Source organism: Prunus dulcis, chromosome 1, assembly GCF_902201215.1.
Source record: "Prunus dulcis chromosome 1, ALMONDv2, whole genome shotgun sequence".
NCBI classification, from domain to species: domain Eukaryota; kingdom Viridiplantae; phylum Streptophyta; class Magnoliopsida; order Rosales; family Rosaceae; genus Prunus; species Prunus dulcis.
In genome coordinates this window covers 23,698,732-23,724,072 of record NC_047650.1, presented here as the reverse complement: position 1 = coordinate 23,724,072, position 25,341 = coordinate 23,698,732, and the positions used below count along the sequence as shown (strand labels likewise).

The 25,341-nt window shown below is 38.1% G+C and overlaps 3 protein-coding genes across 6 annotated transcripts; 2 read left to right on the top strand and 1 right to left on the bottom strand.

Annotated features, from left to right (window-relative positions):
* The first annotated feature begins 1,246 nt into the window (after positions 1 to 1,246).
* Positions 1,247 to 10,908, top strand: LOC117628799 (paired amphipathic helix protein Sin3-like 4). Of its 4 annotated transcripts, none has more exons than XM_034361343.1 (25): positions 1,247 to 1,586; positions 1,696 to 1,749; positions 1,855 to 2,000; positions 2,520 to 2,675; positions 2,801 to 2,990; positions 3,073 to 3,171; positions 3,263 to 3,430; positions 3,544 to 3,820; positions 4,221 to 4,357; positions 4,463 to 4,538; positions 4,621 to 4,650; positions 4,852 to 5,132; positions 5,224 to 5,378; positions 5,751 to 5,878; positions 6,006 to 6,260; positions 6,532 to 7,224; positions 7,356 to 7,426; positions 8,042 to 8,692; positions 8,974 to 9,074; positions 9,151 to 9,289; positions 9,378 to 9,530; positions 9,626 to 9,789; positions 9,868 to 9,979; positions 10,144 to 10,327; positions 10,610 to 10,908. In XM_034361343.1, exons 3-24 carry the CDS (start codon positions 1,927 to 1,929, stop codon positions 10,294 to 10,296), a joined length of 4,263 nt encoding a protein of 1,420 aa, XP_034217234.1. In that variant the 5' UTR covers positions 1,247 to 1,586; positions 1,696 to 1,749; positions 1,855 to 1,926; the 3' UTR covers positions 10,297 to 10,327; positions 10,610 to 10,908. The 4 variants fall into 4 exon arrangements, 3 of the variants coding, with proteins under 3 accessions (XP_034217234.1, XP_034217218.1, XP_034217226.1); XR_004586020.1 differs by having other exon boundaries at positions 1,271 to 1,586; positions 3,544 to 3,892; positions 9,378 to 9,546; XM_034361327.1 differs by having other exon boundaries at positions 1,280 to 1,586; positions 3,544 to 3,892.
* A 669-nt stretch (positions 10,909 to 11,577) lies between these two features.
* On the bottom strand, positions 11,578 to 16,563 carry LOC117628821 (DExH-box ATP-dependent RNA helicase DExH15 chloroplastic). The gene is made up of 8 exons (XM_034361357.1): positions 16,003 to 16,563; positions 15,740 to 15,915; positions 15,461 to 15,574; positions 15,223 to 15,331; positions 15,050 to 15,136; positions 14,837 to 14,955; positions 14,335 to 14,515; positions 11,578 to 14,140 (listed from the first exon to the last, which is right to left on the bottom strand). Exons 1-8 carry the CDS (start codon positions 16,510 to 16,512, stop codon positions 11,903 to 11,905), a joined length of 3,534 nt encoding a protein of 1,177 aa, XP_034217248.1. The 5' UTR covers positions 16,513 to 16,563; the 3' UTR covers positions 11,578 to 11,902.
* A 1,156-nt stretch (positions 16,564 to 17,719) lies between these two features.
* Positions 17,720 to 22,527, top strand: LOC117631419 (pyruvate dehydrogenase E1 component subunit alpha, mitochondrial). The gene is made up of 8 exons (XM_034364566.1): positions 17,720 to 18,630; positions 18,728 to 18,807; positions 19,031 to 19,108; positions 20,034 to 20,129; positions 20,234 to 20,305; positions 20,512 to 20,565; positions 20,737 to 20,802; positions 21,991 to 22,527. Exons 1-8 carry the CDS (start codon positions 17,916 to 17,918, stop codon positions 22,033 to 22,035), a joined length of 1,206 nt encoding a protein of 401 aa, XP_034220457.1. The 5' UTR covers positions 17,720 to 17,915; the 3' UTR covers positions 22,036 to 22,527.
* Positions 22,528 to 25,341: the final 2,814 nt, after the last annotated feature.

The window sequence follows — 25,341 nt, the reverse complement described above, 5'->3', positions numbered from 1 at the left end:
CAAAAATGTGAGACCCATAAATGCCACATAGGCAATGAACATGAGATTTAATGGAAATCCTAACGGTAGAATCACATTACAATAAATTAAAAAGACTGTAATATCTAATTGTAAAAATTAAGAGGACATAAACTAATATGCCTTACAAGTGAAATCACATAGTACCGAATTGGAATTGTCCACAAAAATTAGTAGTTCTCTCCACTTTTGTCCACAAGATCCAAAGGATGGGATAATCTCATAGGGATTCAAAGTTTAGGCTCTCATACATGTAAGGCACCATTTGGCAAAAAGTTATGAAGCCATTGGGCCTCTCCTTGAGAGTTGATCCATTATTATCCTTTTGGGCTTCTACTAACTGCCACATAAATAGGGCCATGTTTTCAGTTCAAATATTTCGACACTAAAACTGGACGAGGAAAGCAAATCTTACAGAAATGCATGTCTGTTGAACTACATAGTTGAGTTGAGGTTGGATTCCAGGACCCTGTCGGCTTTTGAAGTTGCCCTAGCTCTGCTTAAAAGCAAAGCATTCTAAATCTAAATCACAGCCTAAGTGAGCTCCCCAAACCCAGAAGGCCTTCATTAACCAGAGACCCAGCCCATCACAGTTTTCACATCGAAATTGTAGCCACATTCTCAGATAAATCATATTTAAAGGCTAAGCAAAAGAAAAAAAAAACCCCAAATCTGAAAATTGATTACAAAGCTAAATTACTCTTTGACAAGTACTTCGTTAGACGCAATTTCATCATCAAAAATCATGATCTACAAAACCCACCTCCGTTTACTACAACCACTCACAGACTCATACCAAACCAGCAGCACCCATAAAAAAAAAAAAACACCAACAACAATAACAGATAACATCTACGGGCTTCCTTCCTCCCCCCTTTGCCTTTGCCCTAACCCTAAATCGCCAAAAGCAAGGCATGCCCAGAATTTTGACACATCCACCACTCTCACCTGACCCTGCTAAAAAGCCACAGGTTTAACAACGTGACTCATATACCCCTAACACATCAACTTAATCACCAAAATTCGCCACTGCCCCCTTTGTAATTAACTCATGCGGAGGAGTTAAGTACCTCCTAATAGAGACAAAAGCCCTAATTTTCATTACGTGGGAGGACCTTAACCGCCTATAACCGGTAAACACGTCCTAATGCGACCGGGAAACAATCCTAATGTGACCGGGGAAAAAAAAAACGAAATAATGACTGACTTCCTCTCTCTCTCTCTCCACACCCCAATTTTTTTTTCCTTCTCGCTGTAGGAGAGTAGTGTTACCTTGTATTTATATCCCCATATTATATATACCACATTTTCTAAACTCTCTCTCCCTCTCTCTCTCTCTCTCTGGTTTTCTGTTTGTCTTCCGAGAAAGATAAAAAAGAAAAAACGTAAGGTGAAAAGTTTATAATTTGGCTTCTTAATATCGTATTCCCTCCCACCTTAGGTTGCTAAGAGAATCACGATAATTTTCGCAATATAACTTTCTCCTTGTGTGCTCTTTTGAGTCTGGCTTACAAAAAAGCTTGTCCCGGAGGACTTTGGTGGCTATTAGACGACTTAACGATCTCTTTGTAATCTTCGTTTCCAGATTGTCCAGTATTTTTCCCGGAAAATTTTATCTAAGCATTGCGTTATCTTCAAGTAAATGTTAATTACTCTCTAATTTTCTCTTGTGGTTAGGAATTTGGCTGCGAAAGGTGATCTGTTCAGAGCTTCGGATTAGAATTCTTGTTTGTATGTCACTTTTGCTCACCGTTTGTGTTGCAATTTTTGTTATTTGGTTTTAGATCTGCTCTGTGCTTGTTGCTTGTGTTTGAATGAGCGAGTTGGTTTTTGTAGGATTACCTTGGGCTTTGAATCGCAGTTTGAAGCATGATTTGTGGTTGAAGAGGGAAAGAGTTTTTGACGGAGATGAAGAGGTCCAGAGAAGACGTTTTTATGACCTCACAACTCAAGCGGCCTATGGTTTCCTCTCGAGGAGAGCCGTAAGTTCTTCATCTCCTTCTCTTTTTTTTTTTTTCTTAATATTTTTTTTGTTTGCTTTAGTTTTGCCTTATGTTAATGTTTGTGGTTGATTATCCATGTATATTCTGCTTGATGATGAATTTTGAATCTGACGAGTCCCTGCTTGTTGATTTACAGTCTGTGCGTGCACTTTTGATTTTTATATTAAAATCAAATGGTAATTTCACAGTAAAAAGCTTCGAAATTAAACGTTTTTGTTTGGCTTGCTGACAAAAGATCAGATTTTTGTTTAGGTCTTTGGACCAGTTCTTTCAGAAGTTTCAATCTTCCTCGGGTGTGGATAAAGGAGACACCAAAAATAGAAATTATTATCCTTGTCATGTGTGCAGGCTTTTCTTATCTCTCCTTTTTGTGGAATAAAAATTAAGATGATGTTTAATTTTATGTGAAAAATATGTTTTCCGGGCTATTGATCTGCTGGAAGAGTTTGGAAATGATGCGCGTTAACTAATTTCTAAGTTTCTTTCTGTGCAATGAAGTTCGGGGCAACCCCAGATGATGGGCGGAGCAGCTGCCCAGAAACTAACAACAAGTGATGCCTTAGCATATCTAAAGGCTGTGAAGGATATATTTCAAGACAACAGGGATAAATACGAAGAATTTCTTGAAGTCATGAAAGACTTTAAGGCCCAAAGGTTCGATTATGACACATGCTTTACTTGACTTTATAAACTTATTTTACTTGATGGAGGGTTGGGTGGACATTTGCTTATGAGCTTGTGTTGTTGACTTGAGTTTGTTTGTATTGTGTTGATTGTAGAATTGACACTGCGGGTGTGATAGAGAGGGTGAAGGATTTATTTAAAGGGCATCGAGAGCTAATTTTAGGTTTCAATACCTTCTTGCCAAAGGGATATGAAATCACCCTCCCACTTGAGGACGAGCAACAGCCTCCTCAAAAGAAGCCTGTTGAATTTGAAGAAGCTATCAATTTCGTGAACAAGATTAAGGTGGGAACATCACTTCATAGCTTAATCTGAGGTCGCAGGTTTTCTATAAAGTTTTCTAACTTAATGAATTCTCTACCTGCAGACCCGATTTCAAGGCGATGACCATGTTTATAAATCTTTTTTAGACATTCTGAATATGTACAGAAAGGAAAACAAGTCCATCACAGAGGTTTACCAGGAGGTGTGTTGGTGCATCTTTCGCATACCTTATCCCTTCATTTGATTATGTTCATTCATCTCATGTTTCAGAATTTCAATTTGACCTTTTGCAGGTTGCAGCACTTTTCCAAGAACACTCAGACTTACTTGTGGAGTTTACTCACTTTTTACCTGATACTTCAGGAACAGCCTCCATTCACTTTGCTCCATCGCATAGAAACGCAATGCTCCGTGATAGGAGCTCTGCTATGCCCCCTATGCGGCAAATGCATGTTGACAAGGTTTATTCCATTCTCAGCCTCTCAGCCTTGTGTCAACTTTTTATGTTTTATTTTTCATATTAATATCTCATTGTTGTTGAAGCTAATATCTGGTACATGTGCATTGTTGCCAGAAAGAAAGGACCATGGGTTCTTATGCTGACCACGATCTCAGTGTTGACCGTCCTGATCCTGACCATGATAGAGCTCTGATGAAAGTGGACAAAGAGCAAAGGAGGCGTGGTGAGAAGGAGAAGGAGAGGAGAGAAGATAGAGAAAGACGAGAACGTGACCGGGATGATAGAGATTTCGACCATGATGGCAGTAGGGACTTCAACATGCAACATTTTCCCCACAAACGGAAATCTGCTCGTAGGACTGAAGACTTGGCTACTGAACAATTGCATCCAGGTGGGGAAGGCGATGAAAACTTTGCAGAACATCTCATTTCATCCTCTTATGATGATAAAAATTCTGCCAAAAGTGAGGATTATGATGTTTTTGAACTAATTTACATATTAACCAAAACTTATTGAGATCAACTACTTAGTACAGAAAAGCTATCCGTCTAGTAAGAAATTTGCTTTATTCCTATATGTATTTGTGTGCTTGTGTGTGTGAGTAAGGGGGAGTGGGTGGGTGTAAGTACTGTCAGACCTTGGATAGCCAAGGTCATTGCACAGGCATAAGTTTAGTGTCAGTATCAAGTATAGTATTGTTTCTACACTCTTTCTTTTTTGTTGAGCACTTTATCTGCCTGTTTGTTCTTGTTCCTTCAGTAGCTTCTTTTACTCATTGCATCTCATGGCAGGTATGTATGGCCAGGAGTTTGCTTACTGTGACAAGGTGAAGGAGAAGTTACGAAATCCTGATGATTACCAGGAATTTCTGAAGTGCCTCCATATTTTTAGCAAGGAAATTATTACAAGATCCGAATTGCAGTCTCTGGTAAGACGTGCATGAATTATAGATATAAACTGTTATCATCTCCTTACTCGTTTAAGGACATTAATCAGAATACAATCTCTAATTTGTAGATTTCTGCTTTTGTAGGTGGGTGATTTACTTGGAAGGTATCCAGATCTTATGGATGGGTTTGATGAATTTTTGGCATGTTGTGAGAAGAAAGGTAATGGTTTAGTCTAATTTTTATTTTTACCTGCTCTATGTACTGTGATTAGCACTATATCTAATTGAGTCCTGTCCTGCAGATGGGTTCCTTGCTGGTGTCATGAGTAAAAGTACGTAACATAATTTGTTCCCTTTTTGTTCCAACAAGTTAGATCCTCCTCTTAGTTTATCTTAAGAGCTCGGGCACTGGCACGGGCTTCCTTTTTTTTTTTTTTTTTCTCCTTAATTCAATTTGAGGTTTACATGCATTTTGAGTTTTGTACTTTGTCTATAGACCTGAAAATCAACTTTTAATTGTTGATTCATCACAGAGTCCTTGTGGAATGAAGGACATTTACCCAGATCAGTGAAGGTAGAGGATAGGGATAGGGATAGAGATCGTGAAAGGGATGATGGGGTTAAAGATAGAGAGCGTGAAACACGAGAAAGGGATCGACTTGAGAAAAATGGTGCGTCTGGAAATAAAGAAGTCGGAGGCCAGAAGATTTATATATTTTCTAGCAAGGATAAATACTTGGCAAAACCTATTAATGAGCTTGACCTCTCTAACTGCGAGCGCTGTACTCCAAGCTATCGTCTCCTTCCAAAGAATGTATGTGTTGCTTTCTTAGATAATCATCTATGTTTACTTTTAAGGAGGTTTGATGCTTTTACAGAAATTTGTGTCTATATATGTCTTGCAGTATCCAATACCTTCTGCTAGCCAAAGAACGGAGCTTGCTTCTGAAGTTTTGAATGATCATTGGGTATCCGTCACTTCTGGAAGTGAGGATTACTCTTTTAAACACATGCGCAAAAACCAGTACGAAGAAAGCCTGTTTCGTTGTGAGGATGATAGGTCGGCCTTAGATTTTCAGTATCTACGTTGATTTTCTCTTTATTTATTTATTTGTTTCCAAGAGGCATCAACTGAATGTGGCTGTTCTCTGTTTTTCTTTTTTTGCTTCCCAATTGTCTTCATTGTCATTGGCATATAGGTTTTATTTTGTCATTCTTGCACTTAAATTACTGATTTTTAAATTATTAAACCTGTGTTTTGTTTCTGACATTTGTTTTCTGGTAGGTAAATGTCGAAAAAATAGAGAAACTTGTGCATGTTGTTTGCATCGATATTTTACCCTTTATTGCACTACCAATTATTTGAAAGGATTTCCAGTTTTTGGCTATATTGACTTTGTCACTGGGTAATTTTTCTTATTGTTTTTCTTAGGTTTGAACTGGATATGTTGTTAGAGTCCGTGAATGTAACGACCAAGCGTGTTGAAGAACTTTTAGAAAAGATCAATAACAATACGATCAAGATGGACAGTCCAATCCGTATTGAAGAACACTTCACAGGTTATATATTTTTTAATGACTGAATTGAGGAATGCCTGTTTATGTAATCTGAGCTCAGTTGTTGATTTTCTTTTTTCTTTATATATATATATATTTGACGGGACTCTTCTCCTCTCTTCTTTTCTAGCTCTGAATCTGAGGTGCATTGAGCGATTATATGGTGACCATGGGCTTGATGTGATGGATGTGTTGAGAAAAAATGGTCCATTAGCTTTGCCTGTTATATTAACCCGTTTGAAGCAAAAGCAAGAAGAGTGGGCAAGGTGTCGTTCTGATTTTAATAAAGTTTGGGCTGATATATATGCCAAGAACTATCACAAGTCACTTGATCATCGTAGCTTCTACTTCAAGCAACAGGACACAAAGAGCTTAAGCACAAAAGGTAATCTAAAAACTTCATATCGCAGTTTCCACTATAATTATGTATGCTACTTGAAGTAAAAGATCAATGAGATCATATTCTACACTGTTAATCTTCCTTTTTGGGCGGGCCATTCTATTCTTTTTATTAATTAAAGCAGGCTTTTTTCTTTCGTTTCCTTTTAATTTATTAAGAATCTATGTTCTTCCATTTTTTTGCAATCACTCTTTTTACAATGGGAATTATTGATTGTTTCCACTTTCCTCTCGTGGATGTGAACAAACTTTTGCAGCCTTGCTGGCGGAGATTAAAGAGATCAGTGAGAAGAAGCGGAAGGAAGATGACGTTCTTCTCTCAATCGCTGCTGGAAATAGACGACCTATTATTCCCAATTTGGAATTTGAGTACCCTGATCCTGAAATCCATGAAGATCTGTATCAACTCATCAAATATTCTTGTGGAGAAGTTTGCACTACCGAGCAATTGGATAAAGTTATGAAGATATGGACAACCTTCCTTGAACCAATGCTTGGTGTTCCTACTCGGCCTCAAGGTGCAGAAGATACTGAAGATGTAGTGAAAGCGAAAAATCATACTGGCAAACATGGTACTGTGAGTGCGGGAGACACTGATGGCAGTCCTGGTGGCGGTGCTACTGCAACGAATTCCAAACAGTTAAATTCGTCAAGAAATGGAGACGAAAGCATTCAACCTGAACAGTCAAGCTCTTGCAGGACTTGGGCAGTAAATGGGGCTAATGGGGTTAAAGATGAAAGTTCCCTTGACATTGATCGTGCTGCGTGTAAAGGTGATACTTTCTGCAATACCTCTCAACAAGGTAAAGTGCAGAGTAATGCATCTACAGCCGATGAAGCGTCTGGAGTGAGCAAACAAGACAATTCCAATGAAAGATTAGTCAATTCTAATTTATCACCCCCTGGGTTGGAGCAAAGTAATGGAAGAACTAATCAAGAAAACTCATCAGGTTTGCAGAATGTTACCACTGAAAGTTTTTATCTGTACTAACCGGACATATTGCTTCTTTTGTTTTCTTACTATTATTTTCAAACTATGACTATATTTCTGAAATACCCCACCCTTTTTTCTTTCTGAAAGGGCTTAGTCCTACTCCATCCAGACCAGGTAATGGCACTGTTGACGGTGGGCTTGAGTTACCTTCATCAGAGGTAAGGTTAACTGTGCGGTGATACATTTATGATGAAACTAATTTTAGTTAATAGTTTCATTACTCATGTTTGAAGGGTTAGTAAGAGAATATTTAACTCTGCAATGTGTGAATGGTTTTAATTTTGGTTCTTATGTATATTGAACATTTTAGTTAAGATGGGAACAAAGAGAGTTTCATATAGTATATTTTTTGATTTTGTACATGGGATTTTGTACAGTATGTTGTGGCAGACTTTTCTACTGATTTGTGGAATACTGTGCATGGCATGTTGAGTCTTCTCGTGAGTTTGTTTGGTAAAAGCTGAAAGATTTCTAACAACATACCTACCTATCAAATGAGCTGAAATTAGAGTCTATATAAACTGTTGGCTTTGCTGGCGAATTCTGTAGCCTTCTTGTTTAGATTTTATTGTGATCATAAACTTGATATTTAAAGTTACCATCTTGAAGGTATAGTTTAGAATCTTGATGAATTGAAATTAGACGGTTAATAAATCCTCCCATGAATCTGGCGTTTGGATTGACTAGAGCTGATAATAGGTCTTGGATATTGATCTATGTATTGTCATGGTAAATATCTGCTTAAGATTTGTATGTTCCTATTGACGTCACAGGGTGGTGATTCCACAAGACCTGTTATATCCTCAAATGGAGCAATCGGAGAAGGCACCAAAGGTCTCAGATATCTTGAAGAGTCTGCTAGACACTTCAAGATTGAAAGAGAGGAAGGTGAAATATCTCCAAACGGAGATTTTGAGGAGGATAATTTTGCAAATTACAGAGAAGCTGGTTTGGGGGCTGTCCAAAAACCAAAGGATGGTGTTGTTGGCAGGCAATATCAAGCCAGACATGCGGAAGAAGAAATATGCGGTGGAGAGACAGGGGGAGAAAATGATGCTGATGCTGACGATGAAGGTGAGGAAAGCGCTCAGAGGTCATCAGAGGATAGTGAAAATGCTTCCGAGAATGGTGATGTTTCTGGTAGTGAGTCTGGTGATGGAGAGGAATGTTCTCGTGAAGAGCGTGAGGAAGATGTGGACAATGATGAGCATGATACCAAGGCAGAGAGTGAAGGTGAAGCTGAAGGGATGGCTGATGCCCATGATGTTGAAGGAGACGGAATATCTTTACCGCTTTCAGAACGTTTTCTCCTGACTGTGAAGCCTCTTGCAAAGCATGTTCCTCCAGCTTTACATGACAAGGAGAAGGACTCTAGGGTTTTCTATGGAAATGATTCGTTCTATGTGCTTTTTAGGCTTCACCAAGTAAGGTTTCTTCCACCACACCACTGTGTGTGTATATTTCTTACATACTTAAGTAACTGCGTTTCAGCCATTAGATCATATATGAACTTCCTAGATACATAGCGGATCAAAGTGGGTTAGTTGTATCTCAACCGTCCATATCTAATCTAATGGGTTTTATGCAAGTACTTAACTTTGACCAATAGATTGTCCTTTGTGTGTGTGTGTGTCTGTATTCTTTTGAATTTAGTGGATGTTGGTTTAGATATATGTGTATCCCAACCTTTTTGCTAATTTGACAGACACTATATGAGAGAATACAATCGGCAAAGACTAATTCATCATCTGCTGAGAGGAAGTGGCGGGCTTCAAATGATATGAGCCCTTCGGATTCTTATGCTAGGTACCTTTGCTTTGGTCTCCTTGTTTTATTCGCAACTTTGAAGTGAACGTACTTCCTAACTCATTATATGGTACAGATTCATGAATGCACTTTACAATTTGCTTGACGGTTCTTCTGACAATACAAAATTTGAGGATGATTGTCGAGCCATCATTGGGACACAATCATATGTTCTATTCACATTAGACAAGCTGATCTACAAGCTTGTTAAACAGGTTAGTTGCCCTTTAATTTTCTTTCCTTTTTTCCCCTTTCTTCAAGTTTCTTTCCCTTCTCCTTTGTTGACCACAAATATTTTTTCAGCTCCAAACAGTCGCCAGTGATGAGATGGACAATAAACTTGTCCAACTTTATGCATTTGAAAAATCAAGAAAGCCAGGAAGATTTGTAGATGTGGTTTATCACGAAAATGCTCGAGTTCTTCTTCATGATGAGAACATTTATCGCATTGAATGTGTAGGCCCTTTATGTGGTATTACAAGTCGTAGTACTTTATAGGATTATAGAATTTCAGCTCTCTAAATTTATTATCATGATTTGTTTCTTTACAGTCATCCTTACCAACCCGGGTGTCTATTCAGCTTATGGATTTTGGGCATGATAAGCCTGAAATGACTGCTGTTTCCATGGACCCTAATTTTTCCGCTTATCTGCACAATGAATTCCTCTCAGTTCTTCCTGACAAAAAAGAGAAGTCTGGGATCTTCTTGAAGAGGTATGTTGGCTATAATTAAGAGTGCAAAGTTTAGGAAGCTGAGTGTCATGACTAGTAATTCTTTGGTGATGTTTGCAGGAACAAATGTGCGTATGGTAGTAGTGATGAATTGTCTGCTATCTGTGAGGCCATGGAAGGACTTAAAGTCACCAATGGTTTGGAGTGTAAGATAGCTTGCCATTCATCGAAGGTACTTCATTTAATACTCTGCTATAATAGCTAGTTATATTTAGGTGCATTATGATGATATGTTTTGCATTAAATTGTGGCATTATGGGTATTGTCTTTCTATTATTCGGTTTGTTTATCTGGTTTTCTGCTTCTGTTAATCAATTAGAGTTTTGTATGTGGTAGGTCTCATACGTTTTAGATACAGAAGACTTCCTGTTTCGGACAAAAAGGAAAAGGAAAACTTTGCATCGGGACAGTTCATGCCAAAAGCTGGCCAGGTCTTCCAATGGTTCGAGTAGAGTAGAGCGGTTTCACCTGTTGCTTTCTGGCTCATGATATGCCCTATTTTGACCATCAAGTAAATATGGTATGTACTTATCTGGTTTTTGCTTTTTGCTTGCATGTTTTTAATGCCAATTTTCTTCCACTCACATGGTTGCAGTAGACGCATATAAGATGTTGATATATAACGGAAAAATGAATGTCTCGAGCTTCTTAATCTCGGAACTTGACATTTCATCCATGCAATTGGAAAAAGAATATTTCTTTGCTTTTTGTTTAAATGCCAAAACTTAATTTCTTCGCATGTTGAGATGAAAGGAGAGGCCTTATAACTATTTTGTAATACATTTGTCTTTCGGTTCTGCAGTAGCATTTTGCACACATTACATACCCTGGCGCTGGAAATTCGAAAAATTTGAGGCGCTGTGAGCGAAAAAAGCTTTTGTGGGATTACCTTGTATTCTCGTAGTTCTGTCTCTCCAACCAAATAAAGCATTGAGGAGGATACGGCTCGAAAGTTGTATACTTTGAGTTGGCACTTTGAGCCGCATTCATGTAAATATAGGTAATTTGTGTTGTAAACTCGAGATACATTTTCAATTTATTCATCGATGATTTTTGTTAATCTTTTATAATTTATTTTATTTTGGGCGTATTAATTTTTAAGTTGGCACTTATAATTTTTCAGTATTAATTTTACTTGCTGTCCATATGAACGTCAATTGTTAATTATTGACCTTCACCTTTATTTCGCACCATGCTAATTGTTGGTGCGTAGGTATGTCAATGTCAATGAGAAATGAGGCCTCAAAAAAGAAAAATTCTTGAAATATGCCTGAGATTTGTGTATATATTGTGCATAATCGTACTTTTTGTTGAGTTGTACATCCTGTAATTTTTGTTTAGTATTTGCAATGCGTGGATTGAGATTGTTAATTATGTCAAACTTGTATGGCTCTAAACTATTTTATAAATTCTGAAATTAGTCCTACTGAATGCTTGCCAGAGTGCGGTTTCCATTCTAAGGTTTTATTCTTTTAAGCCCTCCGTCGAGGAAATCCATAATAATGCAGTAAATTTGGATGACAAAGAACAGTTGTGGTGGAACCAATGACAGGCTTAAAGCTTGAAACAATCGTGTTTTAAAATTGAAAAAACATATAAAAATAAAAACATCGTGATTAGGTTGGCTTTGCTACACAGCCATATCGACCCATGAATCCAAAAAAGAATTAAGAAAAAACAACTCACTTAGGCATCCTTCAGAATAGACTAATCATTTGGACTATTACTTTCTTACCACATATTTTTCCTTGAACAATAGCAGTGAAATTCTTAAAAAATCTAACCTAAAAACCCTTTTATTTATTTATTTATTATATATACGATACTCTCCACATGGTGAGCAGTAGAAACTGATTTGATTGTACAAGATAATTTTACTGATACAATTACAGCTGATAAAAGATCATGCTCCCAATACTACATTCAGGGTGACTTTACCTATTGTTTGTTTTTGATATCGACTTTGAACTTGTTTTCTTCGGATGAAAAAAGAATGAAAGAGCTTTGATCGGCTCTGGTACGGCCAATAGGCGCAGTACATGATGTTATGAAATTGTTGGTCTGCAAATTTCATTTTGTTAGAATATAATGTCATTCATCCAGCCAGCTCGCTTATGGGAGGACGGTCCATAATATTTGACGCCGTCTTTGCATTAATTTGCAGTAGCGGGTCAATGTCAGGCAACTTAGGAATTTGCACCAGCAGATCGATTGTTCGTCGTAGGAGCCGCGCTAAATCGCCCTCATCCATCGCACAGTCCATCATGATTTCCTTCCAGGTCAACCCAGAAACCCAGGCTTCAACCATACCTGAAAACTGGGTGTCCAAATAGCAAGGCTTGTTCACACCATGCTTCTCTTGAAGCTGTAAAAAAGAGCTTCTCTGCTCATCCAAGAAGTTGACCACGTCGACTACTGTACTAGAAGGTTCATATATGTAGCTGTTGTTTTTCCAAGGACGAACTTTGATCCCTTCAGATACTAAACTTGCACAGACAGCAGCAAGTTCCGGAGGCTTCAAATCTATTAAGATTTTATTTCGAAGAACCATGGCAAGCCAGAGTTCATTTTCTCCTCGAATAGCAGCTGCAGTTACACCAAGTGGAAACATGACATGTGTATTAATATCCAATGCCCGAGTCTCGTGTATGACGTTGCTGATCTGCAAGAATTCCTTCCAACCAGAGGGTTCAATTTGTTCAATTCGATTAGTCAAACGTCTTGATCTACCCTTCAAGCGTTTAATCTTTTCCTCTGTAAACTTGGCCATGTCAACGATTTTCTTGTATTCTCTGAAGCCTTGTGTACGTGATATCTTCTTCTTCAGACGTGAAACTTTATTTCTTTGATCTTTGTAACGCTCAACAGCGTTATGGTATGCTTCTGACTTATGCAAAAGCTCATCATGCTCAGAGAGACTATTCAAGACAGGAACATTCAAACTCCAAGACCATGTCTCGAGAGATCCTTCCATGTTCCAAAAACTGCCAAGTTCAGACTCAGCAAGCTTCTCCCACTTCAGTTCCGTCTTATCCAGAAGCATACTCATAATTTCCCGAGGCAAAGCATCTCCTAGAGCTAAAGCAACATTTGGGAAGCCCGTCTTATATACTGTTTTAATCCACTTTTCTGTAAATAGATACCACGAATTATCTGAACCAAGAGCCACATAATATGATGGTTCAAAAACTAAATTTGATTCAAACTCTGAGGTTACTGCGTTTAGTGCAAAAGCATCATCAGCAGAAACCATGTGCTTAAGCTTTGAACGACCGAATGAGTCAACCTTCCCCAGATAAACAGCCGGGATAGAGTGTTGAACTCCTTCAGAATCCTTGTACTGCAGGCACAAAAAGGGCAAGTGTCCACCTTCAAACTCCTCTAACATGGGCCTAAGTGAAGATAGTTTCTGAGATTCCATTCTTCTTCTAAGTTCAGTTCTTAGGCGTTTCTCTGCTCTTAATTCTTCCTGTAGATCTGCAATCTCCTTATATGCCGGTCCAGACAGAAGCTTCCTGCTCTTTCTATCGATGGCATCATCGCTAATTTCCAAAGTCAGTATCTCAACTTCTTTCTGAATTCTAGTAAGCTCTTCTTTTGCAGCAAGCATAACATTGCTGCCAACATAATTTCCAAAACTTTGCTCGACTAACTTTCTAGCTTCTTCCAAAGTTCGCCCTGATTGGGAAGCTTCCATGTCATCTGATTCATTTGATCTAGTAACTTTTGCACCGGCAAGAAGATTTAGCACCATTCCATATGAAGCTGTAAACTGGGACACCAAAGGTTCAAGTCCAGCAAAAACAATCTTGCAACAGGCTTCAGCACCTTCATAAGGACTTTGAACAAGCACTACGTGACCCCTTTCATCAATCCCTCTACGTCCAGCACGCCCAGCCATTTGAAACAGCTCATTTGGGCTTAATTGGGTACGTCCACTGTCGCTTCTTTTGCTAAGGGATGCAATAATGGCTGTCCTAGCAGGCATGTTGATTCCTGCAGCAAGTGTTTCTGTAGCAAAGACAACCTTAACAAGTCCTCGCTGAAACAGCTCTTCTATGAATGATTTCCATAAAGGTAGACAGCCAGCATGATGTGCAGCAACCCCTTGCAGTAAACCCTTCACAGCAGTCTCCCTGATAGCATCAGGATACTTAATGCGGAACCTCTTCAAGGCTAGTTGAACCTCACTCATCTCACAGTCATCCAAGAGATTGTTATCTTGAACATACTGAACAGCGGCATCACATCCTTTTCTGCTAAAAATAAACCATATTGCTGGCAGCATATCTCGAGACTTAAGGTGCCATAATGTATCAGTAATTTGAGGTACCTAAAGAGCAAAAGAAACAGAAAAAAAAATTCAAATGGTCAAATTTATTGGGCAATCATTTATGGAACATTGATCTCACGGGTCAGGTACATAACATCCCTAATCAATCAGTGTGTCCCTAGCAAAACCAAAACAAAAATGAAAACAAGGCTTGCTTTTGTATTTGTCTCACAAGATTAATGCATGAATCATACTTGTGAACGGTGTATTAAGTTGATGTCATTCTTTGAAAGTGGTCGTCTAGACATGTTACCAGTACTGTCATCATAGCTCATCTCACTTGCACGTCTTCTTGAACTCCTCCTTCTAGACCCATCATCTTTGTACGATTTTGTTCCTGAAGCATTAAGTTGAAGATAATTGACTGACAACCTCCTGTTCCATTCAAAGAAAATGTAAACTTTAAATTTTAATAAATAGTCCTGTATTGGCTCTAAGAAATCTTCATAGTAATTGCAAGATAAACCTTAAATTTCCATCAACAGAATGTTTGGCAGGATAACTATGATGAAGCTTAACCATGTAAATCAGATAAAGCTGAACTAGTCCAATCTTTTCTCGAAAAATGTCAAATGGAAAGGCATTGCTACTCCATATTACAGAAGAGAATCTCCAAGAAATTTTGATAGGGTGAAAACTAAGAGTTAAGTATACAATAAAAATAACAAAAACTAATCACAATGAGAAACAAAGTACCTATTCATGTGCTTTCCTGTCTTATCAAGAAGTGGTAACAAAGAAGTCTTCGTTGAGAAATGCCAAGTCAATGGTACTGGACGCCTTGATGAAGTTACCAATTCAGTTTTACCATGAATCTGGAAACAGGATGGAAGGAGCAAAATACTCTGTCAAAAATGTAATATATTTTCAGTGAATGTAGAGCATTAAATCATCAAAGGAGCAAAATACCTGACCAATCCAACCAGCCAATTCATCTGGATTTGCAACTGTTGCTGACAAACATATGAGTTGAACTTTTTTGGGGCAATAAATAACCTGAAATATTTCATAGATTATATAACTAAACACTATGACAATATCATTGGCATTGAAGCAGTTTCCTGGAAACAAATTGCACTTACGATTTCTTCCCACACAGTACCCCGGTACATGTCACTTAGATAATGAACTTCATCCAGGACAATAACATCCACATGAAAAAGTCCATCCCCAGAAGAAGCCATTCCCACGCTGCATTAAGAAGCTAAAGTGAAATACCATCCCATATTCCAAGAATAAACTCAGAAGTTGAACTGCAAAACTAAGAACATAAATCTATAAACTACAGCTACTAGGACTGATTAAATAAGTTGTTTATACCTCTGATACAACATGTTGCGCAAGATCTCTGTGGTCATAATTAAAACCTGAGCATCTTTGTTCACTGCCGAATCTCCAGTAAGAAGGCCGACATTGTCGTCGCCAAAAGTCTCACTGAAATTACAACAACGCATCAGCTAATTCAATTCAACATATCATGACTTACAAGTACATCACCTACATTGCTAATTACAAGGACCAATTACTTCAGAATTTTACATAAACTTCACCAAGAAATGTATCTGTTCTTTTCTTGTCAGAGTAATATGACTCGCATACCGAAATTCTCGAAACTTCTGATTGGACAAGGCCTTCAGCGGGGTTGTGTAAAACAATCTCCTTCCTCTGGCTACGGTTGCAACGGCAGCAGCTTCTGCTATCAGAGTCTTTCCACTGCTCGTGGGTGCCGATACCACCACGGACGAACCTCTCAAGAATGCTTGTATCGCTAATCTCTATCCAAAATTAATCAAAGAAAAATATAATTCAGAATTCATACGATACATAAAATCTTCAATTGTGTATTCGAAATTGGAACTCACCTGAAATTTATCGACTCGGAAATCGTAGATAGAAGCGAGCTCTTCGTCATCTATCATTTCCTCGCCGAACACTTTGACTTCGCTGCACAGCTTCTCCACTCTCTGCCACTTGAACTCCTCGGGCCGAGTCGACGGCTCTGCGGCCGCCATTGAAGTATCGATTTCATCGTCGCTCTGTTCGAGTCCGTCCGACATAATATCGCCGGGAACGTCGTCGTACTCATCCGCAGCCACGTCTTCGTCGTCGTCCTCCTCTTCGTACTCGTCTTCGTCTTCTTCTTCGTCGGCATCGGAGAGTTGAGATTTTGCAGGGAAGGCTGAGCTTGGGGATTGGAAAGTGACTCGAAAACGCAGTGAGCTTGGAGAATATGCAGGAGGGGATTTTGGGGAACAAAACCCTAGGGCATGGGTGGTTTGGGTGAGATGGTGAAGCAGGGGATAAGAAGAGCGTTTGAGAGAAAGGAGGCGCGTGAAGGTGTGAGGAGGTGTGAGCATAGAGAGAGTGTCCATGGCGGGAGAGATTTTTGGGCACCCCAGCTCCAGCTCAGTTGTGGGCTTATCGTTTTTTATTGTGATATTTTGAGAGTGGACAGGACAGTGATGATGCGACGTCGCTTCCGTTGCGTAACGGTTTTCGATTAAAGTACCGTTGATTTGAATTGAACCATTTGTTCGTTACTGTTGATTTGGACCGGAAAGTTCAAAACTTCAAAGTAGGTGCCGTTGACGTGTAGATTTCTCAACTAGTTAAGCTGGGCAGTAGTACACAAGTTGGGTCCAATAATCGATGACCAGGGCCTCTATTGGGCTCTCATTTATTTTTATAAGAAATATGAGGATGAAATAAAATTTTGAGCTTTGGGTTTCAACTATTGTTATATCTGATTTTCATGTTCATTTTTTAACTAATGTTCATGGTATTTTGGTCATTCAATTCTCTCATTCATGCAATTCAATCGTTACTTCAAATTTAATCATGTGACGTGCTTTTTAGCGATAAATTCAACTTTTCAGTTCATTATAAGCAATTAGAGGCAAAATTAGGTTTTATTGTTGTGTTGGGGTTCAAATTTGGGCTTTTTGGGGATTTTTAGTGAGTTAGAGTTTCAATTTGAAGAAAACGGGATAGATATGTCAATTTGGGGGAACTTGGTAGTAGAGAGATGGCTAGGCCATTTTAGAAGATGCTTGTGCCCAAATTTACATAATGAGACGAAAGGACTGAATTGACATGAATGAGGATAATCAAAATGGTACGAAAATTAGTTGGATGATCAAAATAAAACTCGGATATAAATTCATAGACTTTTACCTTCTTTTTTTTCTATGTAATTTTATTTGTTTACTTTCGAGCTTATTGTGCATCATATGTATATTAAATCTAAAATACTTTTTGAGCTAAGAAGGCCATCATGATTCATTTGTATATTAAAAAACTTCGTGTAAGATATTGGCGAAAAGAACAAAATAAAGGGAACCCACCCAGCCAGCAAAATTTGTAGGCATATAATATGTGCACCCACCAAACCACATACAGCACATCTTTGATTACTTCCACCAAACCCCAAAATGGCATTTCTAGCATTGGTACGGAAATTTAGAGTCAAACATATGCACAAAATTTATTTTGGTGCTAAAGTGAAATTAAGAAGAAAAAAATTTAGCGAGAGGAAGACAAACCTGCACAAGTAGGAAGGGAACAAAAATTTTGGGGAAATAAAAATTATTATTATTAAGTCAAAGAAATCACTCCGCCACAAAATAACGACAGTACCCAACTAAGACAATTTTTTAATTATTTTAACAATTAAAACATTTTCGATTCCTCTCCTACTACTTTCCTACCAAACCCTCTCCTTTCACCAGTCTCAGCTCCCATCCCACACAGCCGGAAAACGATCCAACGGTCAGAGATGGCTCTATCCCGCCTCGCATCCTCTTCATCTTCCGGCTCCAATCTCCTCAAACCCCTCACCTCCGCCCTATCCTTCACCCCATCTCTCCGCCGTCCGATCTCATCCGCCGCTGATGACTCCACCACCCTCACGATCGAGACATCTGTCCCCTTCACCTCCCACAGGTGCGACGTGCCGTCCCGCACCGTCGAGACCACGCCCAAAGAGCTCATGACGTTCTTCCGCGACATGGCGTTGATGCGCCGGATGGAGATCGCGGCCGATTCGCTCTACAAGGCCAAGCTCATCCGAGGGTTTTGCCATCTGTACGACGGCCAGGAGGCCGTCGCCATCGGCATGGAGGCCGCAATTACCAAAAAGGACTGCATCATAACCGCCTACCGTGACCATTGCACCTTCCTTGGCCGCGGCGGGACCCTTCTGCAGATTTTCTCCGAGCTCATGGGCCGCCAGGGTGGCTGCTCCAAGGGGAAAGGTGGGTCCATGCATTTTTACAAGAAGGACGCTGGGTTCTATGGCGGTCACGGTATTGTTGGGGCTCAGGTTCCGCTGGGATGTGGCTTGGCTTTTGGGCAGAAGTACTCCAAGGATGAAACGGTGACGTTTGCTCTGTATGGTGACGGTGCGGCCAATCAGGGGCAGTTGTTCGAGGCGCTTAATATTTCTGCGCTTTGGGATCTGCCTGCCATTTTGGTCTGTGAGAATAATCACTGTAAGTAGTGGAAGAATTGTTTCTTCTTGGTTTTTTTAATGATAAGAAACAAAATTAATTACACATTTTGAATGATTTGGGCGTGCGTTTGACACAGATGGAATGGGTACGGCAGAGTGGAGAGCAGCTAAGAGTCCATCATACTACAAGCGTGGAGATTATGTTCCTGGCTTGAAGGTCGGATACAATCTTGTTTGTTGCATTTCATTGGTTACTGCTTATGTATTTGCTTTGAAGTTTAGCTACATTAAGAAATGATGGTTGTGTGATTGGTAAAAACATGGTAGCCGTACCACTGAATCGATTCTATAGCTCGAATTATAATGGTAGAAACATTATAGGTGATAATTTCTATATTAATTTGTTTTCATTTGGAAAATGGTTTGTGATCAATCTTCAGGTAGATGGCATGGATGTATTTGCAGTAAAGCAGGCATGCAAATTTGCTAAGGAGCATGCTTTGAAGAATGGACCCATTGTGAGTTATTTCTCCATTTGTTACTCTGACATTTTTTTGAAATTCCTTGTGCAAACTATAGCAACATGGATTGCCTTATTGTTATGTTAGGCCACTCAACAAATCTTCTGTCGTTTTAGCTCACAATTCCACATATAAAAGAAAAACATGATTGTTGCTAGGTAGGCCAAATGAATTTTTGCAGGCGATCCACAAATTGCATTGTGATTGCAATTGTATGCAGTTTATGCCATAGCTGCTACAGTATGCTAATAGTATAGTAGATTGAAGCTACAATGAGCTATCAAGCGTGTGGTCTATGAGGAATTAATCATGTCCCTAGGGAAATTGTCTTAGCTTTATTCCAGAGGCAGTTCTGACAGTAATTGTTTGAGCTATTCTCTTAGTTCTGGAATTGCAACTCTAATAGCACCCCTTCAGGAATTTGATGCATGATCCTTTAGAATTCTAGTATAAACTTGGGTATACAGTTATATGGACCCTAGTAGTTTGTTGGGTAAGCAATGCAGTTGCTATTTCAAGAGTTGCCTTTGCAGCATTTGTATGCCGTCTGTGAAAGGAAAGAGAAATAGAATGCTTTGCAAATGGCAAAAGATGTGAAATTTTTGGTCCAAGTTTTAGACTAAATGGGAAAACATTCCTCCCTTTTTTCAATTCAACATCATTTCAGTAGTTAAGAGAAGCATGATGTGGTTCATTGATAAATACCTTCGTTCAGACCCAGGCTGTGGGTTAGATCAAGTTTTTAGCCCTTTAGGATTACTTGGGCCCTTTGAAATGGTCTGGTTATGTGTAATATGTGAAGTCATGCGAGATTTTTCCAACTTTTTTGGCTCGCTCTTGCAGACTTGTTATAATTGTGTAATTTGTTGTCGCTCTACATGATACTTGTTGCCTGACAAGTTTTCTTGCTTCTGGTGGTCAGATTCTTGAAATGGACACTTACAGGTACCATGGGCACTCCATGTCTGATCCTGGGAGCACCTACCGTACACGTGATGAGATTTCTGGCGTGAGACAGGTTTGTTATGTGTTCCAAACCTTGTTCCCTTTTCTTATTTTGGAGATTATGCCACAATTTCATAAACGTGTCTTTTTATAATTTTACTTGGTTATATGATTTAGGAGCGTGATCCAATTGAAAGAATAAGGAAGCTGATATTTGCTTATGATCTAGCTACTGAGAAGGAGCTAAAGGTATATTCTTCAACTAGGGTGGTTTCTGTATTGTATCTATCTACTGTCATTTCTATTTTGTTGAATAATTATTTTCATAACTGAGGGAAAATTTTAGAATATGTCCATTCCTGTCTCTCTTATTGATGCTGTGGGGGGTCTGAGAAAACTGATATGTGTTTATCCTTTTCTTTTCTTTTCTTTTCTTTTCTTTTCTTTTCTTCCAGGATATTGAGAAGGAATTGAGGAAAGAAGTTGATGAAGCCATTGCTAAAGCCAAAGTAAGAAGCTTTCTGTGGTGGTCATTTGATTTCATAAATTTTCCTTTTATTTTTGTTAATTTTAACTGAATGCATGTAGCCATCTGACCTCTCTTTAGCTTTTATAATAGGTATTGTAACTGGATATTGTTCAGTGACCCTGTTTTTGATGTTTGTTGTTCCTGTTTCCAGGAAAGCCCAATGCCAGAACCGTCCGAACTCTTCACAAATATCTATGTGAAAGGCTGTGGGGCTGAGGTAATATTTGTTCCCTTGTATACAGCAACACACAGACATGCACACAATATTCATTATCTATGTTGTATCACTGTGGGCAGTAAACAGAAGCTTCTGTCTTCTTTAGTTACTGCCAGTTGAGACACTACTGCTTTGGATGGGTATCTGATGCTAACCAATACAAGTGTGATGATGTGTTACTGATATTTATGTCGTAGAGCTTCTTCAATAATAATTTTCTTAAAAGTTTGGTATTAGTTTTCCCTGGGTATAAAAGAATTTTGATCATCTATGTTATTGAACCAGTCTGAAAGTCGAGTTATTGTCCAACATCTATTAGGTGAAAGCGAGATCATGATCATTGGAGCAGTATAGATTACATTCCTGCAAATTATTGAAATTGGAATCGTAACGTAAGAAACTTAAAAAAGCTTTCGCAACTTATTCTCCTTTTTTAAAGTAGTAAAAAACTTGAGAAAAGTTTTCATACAGAAGTTATGCATTGAAATTATAACCATATTTTAGACGTGCTTGGTGAGAGTAAAGATAACTTCATCGGATCCAGCCTGCATTTTCTTCCTGTGTTTAGATTCTGCAAATGTTATGGTTACGTGCTAAAAATAAATACATATAATAGGTCAAGTTGTGTGCTGGTTTTTGGTTGTGAAAACCTGACAAAACTAACTCCACCCACATATGTATTGTAAAATAGTCATCTGTCCACATGGACGTGGTTTTGAAAAGTTAAATTCTGGCTTGCCCCTTTATTTACCCCCGTTTTCTCAAGAACTGTTCTCTCTGTGATCACCCCCTTCGCCTCTCTTACCCTTCCTAACAAATTGTCAAGAAGTTGAGGGTATGCTTTGAAAGACTGATCAAATGACTCAACAACAAAGAAAATAGACATAACAAATATAATTGCTATTCATTTGGGTGACTTCAAGTGTATTGAATGGGGGGTCAAGATTAGTATTTTTACGGTAAATTTAAAATTTCCTTGGCTCAGTAGCTGATTGGTATCACTTGATTATGGTGCATGACCCTGTATTGCTAACTCTACTACCTCTTTCTTTCCCACTGAAATTTAGTGTTGAGAAGATTTTCTTACTTGCTTCCTTACCGCAGTTGCAGCTAAATTCTCACATGTAATCTACTTATTTGATGCGGTCACCCTTCCTTTCATAGATACTGATAAATGTTTTATTGCAGTCATTTGGAGCTGATAGGAAAGAAGTCAGAACTGTGCTTCCATGAATCTAGAGTGGAATGTTGCCGATGACCAATGACTGTTCCCTCCCTCAAACTTGAAGGTCTCTCTGTTCTCATAAATGAACCACACCTTCCAATTTCCTGGAAAAGAAAAAAAAAACAATAAATGGTTCGATTTAAGATGGCCATCCCTTCCCGGCTATATATTTTGATGTTCGCCTTCTTTTTTGTATAGGATATTGATTCTCCTCACAAGTATTCAGAGGCTGACTCGTTGCGTGCAAGCAATGTAGTTGATCTCGAGACTTGAGAGGTTTACAATGATACACTTTTGGGATTGCTTTGAAAATATTACCCAGTTGCTCAAGGGAAATCTGCATGTTTTCCCACAATTATGTTTCTGCTCAATGCCGTTGGATGTTGGATGTCTTTTTGACATTTGATTTCTTGTTTCTCCCAGTTGTAATTGAAGCTTATTAACTGGCATTACATGCCATACAATTATTGGATTAGGTTTTTGCAGGGCAGTTTTGTTCATCTCATTTCACCTGCTCTTGAGTTACAACTATGTTGCTTATACTCGGACTAAAAAGGTTATAAATTATTTTTTCTTTACTATTAATTTTCTTAAATCTAAAATCACAACAAAATTGTTCGTACGAAGATGGTTAGCTAAGAGTATTTGCTTTAGGTGCTAAAGTTATATTTTTGGGAGTTGAATTGTTATCTTGAATCTGCCTAGAGTGTTTTTTTTTTTTTTTCAAATTTTATATAAGCTTCGATTATTACATATCAACTTTGAAAGTAATCTCTGATTATATTGGTCATTTCGTTTTTTTTTTTTAAAAAAAAACTTTCTTAAAGTCGTCTACGTGATGCTTGATCATCCAATCAATTCCCAGATTATTTTCTCTCTGTTCTTTTGTAAAGGATTGATAAATGATCTTGGGCAGTCGAACTTTACACGTGCATTGAGATACCTTCTATCTTGTGTTGTGCCTATTATAATTTATATCGGTGGTGGTCCAAAAGGCAGCAGCACACAACAATAAGGCCACACCGAATTGAAATCACAAGAAGAAGACAACTGCCGCGCACCAGAAACGAAAGTAACACCATTTTTGCAGCGGTTGCCACTTGTTCATGCCAAATTGAAAAATCTCAAGTCCTTTACGTAACAACAAACAAATGGATCCCCCGATATGAATGAAATCTGTGAACTCTCTCTCTCTCTCTCAGAAAGAGAAAGAAAGAAAGAGCAAGCAGCATGAAACACGCTTGTTTCACGGGCGAGCAAGAATAAACACTTGCAAATTTTCTTCTTCTTCTTCTTTCTTTTTTGTGACGAATGACAATGGCTTTGTTTGCATTGCAGATATCCACGTGGCAGATCGAAAAAGTCACATGTGATGTGAATGTGTACAAACGGCACCGTTCGTCTGTCTAACTCCTGGTGGTGTGTGGTTGTTGCATCATTCAATTTTGGTTGAGTGGTGTGGCCACCGTCAGAGGCTCAGAGTATCCAATGCAACCCCCCACTATTGCCACCAAACTTCCGCACCTTCCATTTTTGTTTAATCTAATTAATTAACTAATATTCGACATTTTTTTAACTTAAAAACCTACCTCCCACACGTGCACTCAATTATCCTTTCATTTCATCCACTGTACTGTACAGTCTATACTCTGACTTGGGCCATTTTCCACACCAATCCTGACCGTCTGATTTGGCTTTCTAGATCATCAATCGTGTAACGAAAGCAGACATTCTGGATATAATAGTGGAGTTTGCAGGGTCCAGCAGCAGCTAATTGTGATTTGTTGTGACACTAATTTTTGTTTTATCTTGAGAGAGGAGAATCCCATTCCAAAACTACAACCTCATCACTTTAGGCAAACCTTTATCAAGTAAACCACATTTTCAAAAAATTTCTGGATTTGTTTGTTAAAAATGACAGTTAAAACTGTTACTCTTACTAAAACCCTCAAAACACAAAGCAAACCACAAAACGACTACTGTCTTTCTAGAATCGTTTTCAGATTTTTTTGTAAATTATAAAAAATACTGTTTTTTCTAGAAAACAAAATAGCTTTTGATAAGTTATTAATTAGCCAGAGGAGGAGGAGTTTGTATACTTGTGTGAGTTTAAATGAATTTAATTAAAACAAGTTGGATGGTTCCCGGAATCTTAATCAACCTAATTCCAATATTTAAATTCTTAATCCTTTTTTTTACCACCTGACTTCATATTTAAATTACAATTAACAAATACCTGTTGTCGTGTATGATAAAATAGTATGACTCTATCAGAAAGTGATGATTGGGTAGGCCATATTCACATTATTTTTAAAATTTTGATGGACAGCTTTATGGTTGAAAAGTTCATGGAATGTATATTTATATTATATTATTATGACTTGATTTTTTTAAAAATAAACAATTATATACAATTAAGATGTTACCTTAGCACGTAATGGTATAGGTAAAGTGCCAGATTGTAAATTATATCGACATATCAAACTGTATGATACGATAATATTTATCCGATAAAATTACAATTTAGTTATTATATCAACGACTTTGAAGATGTGACAAGACTTTATTTGTATGAACCTATAGAAATTCAAGTATCATTTTCTTTACGAAGCAAGTTACAAAATATGAATCAATTGATTGTTTTCTTGCGTGTATAGTAGGGCAGTATAACGTCAGTTTGAACCAAATGCTTAGTCGTTAAGTATGGTTTTAACTTTTAATAGCATGGCATCATCTTTTTTTTATTGAATTTCCTGGTTTCTTCTTTGTTCAGCACAAGCAAGGTTTTTTGACACGTATAAAGGACGAATCCATGGAAATAAAAAAAAATAAAAAATATTGGGTTGAAATTGAAAGTGAAAAGAAGAGCAATAATGCAACATTGAAAGTAAAGAATTGATACAATAATTATTGGAGACGGAAACTTCTAGAGCAACACAAGCAAAGAATTGTCTAATTCTTGGCGTCCACTCAACTAAGTAAACAAGTTAATTATTTTGGGCGTCGACTTTGGTGTTTCTAATAATTAGCATATCTGAATTGTCCAATTAGAGCAATTTTGTTTCTTCTAAATCATGTCAATTTTCCCTAATTTTGTACATAAAAGTGATTATTTAATATAGTGTGTTTCTCGAATGACATGTCCCACCCTCTTATTTGTCATGTGTCGGTAATTCATAACATATAATTAATTCCTATCAATTTAGTGATAAGCAGTCATCAGGCCAACAAATAATCTCACTCCAGCTAACTCTTTAAAAAAGTATTAAATATTAAAGAGGAAATTTGTACTTGGCATTGTCACATCAGATGTT

Coding starts and splice junctions, on each gene's coding strand:
- LOC117628799 (XM_034361327.1), top strand. CDS start 1,927: ATGAAGAGGTCCAGAGAAGACGTTTTTATGACCTCACAACTCAAGCGG. Junction 9,790..9,867: donor TCTGGGATCTTCTTGAAGAG/GTATGTTGGCTA, acceptor TGATGTTTGCAG/GAACAAATGTGCGTATGGTA. Junction 9,980..10,143: donor TAGCTTGCCATTCATCGAAG/GTACTTCATTTA, acceptor TGTATGTGGTAG/GTCTCATACGTTTTAGATAC.
- LOC117628821 (XM_034361357.1), bottom strand. CDS start 16,512: ATGGACACTCTCTCTATGCTCACACCTCCTCACACCTTCACGCGCCTC. Junction 15,332..15,460: donor CGCAACATGTTGTATCAGAG/GTATAAACAACT, acceptor TTCTTAATGCAG/CGTGGGAATGGCTTCTTCTG. Junction 14,141..14,334: donor ACTTAATACACCGTTCACAA/GTATGATTCATG, acceptor TTTGCTCTTTAG/GTACCTCAAATTACTGATAC.
- LOC117631419 (XM_034364566.1), top strand. CDS start 17,916: ATGGCTCTATCCCGCCTCGCATCCTCTTCATCTTCCGGCTCCAATCTC. Junction 20,306..20,511: donor CTACTGAGAAGGAGCTAAAG/GTATATTCTTCA, acceptor CTTTTCTTCCAG/GATATTGAGAAGGAATTGAG. Junction 20,566..20,736: donor AAGCCATTGCTAAAGCCAAA/GTAAGAAGCTTT, acceptor TCCTGTTTCCAG/GAAAGCCCAATGCCAGAACC.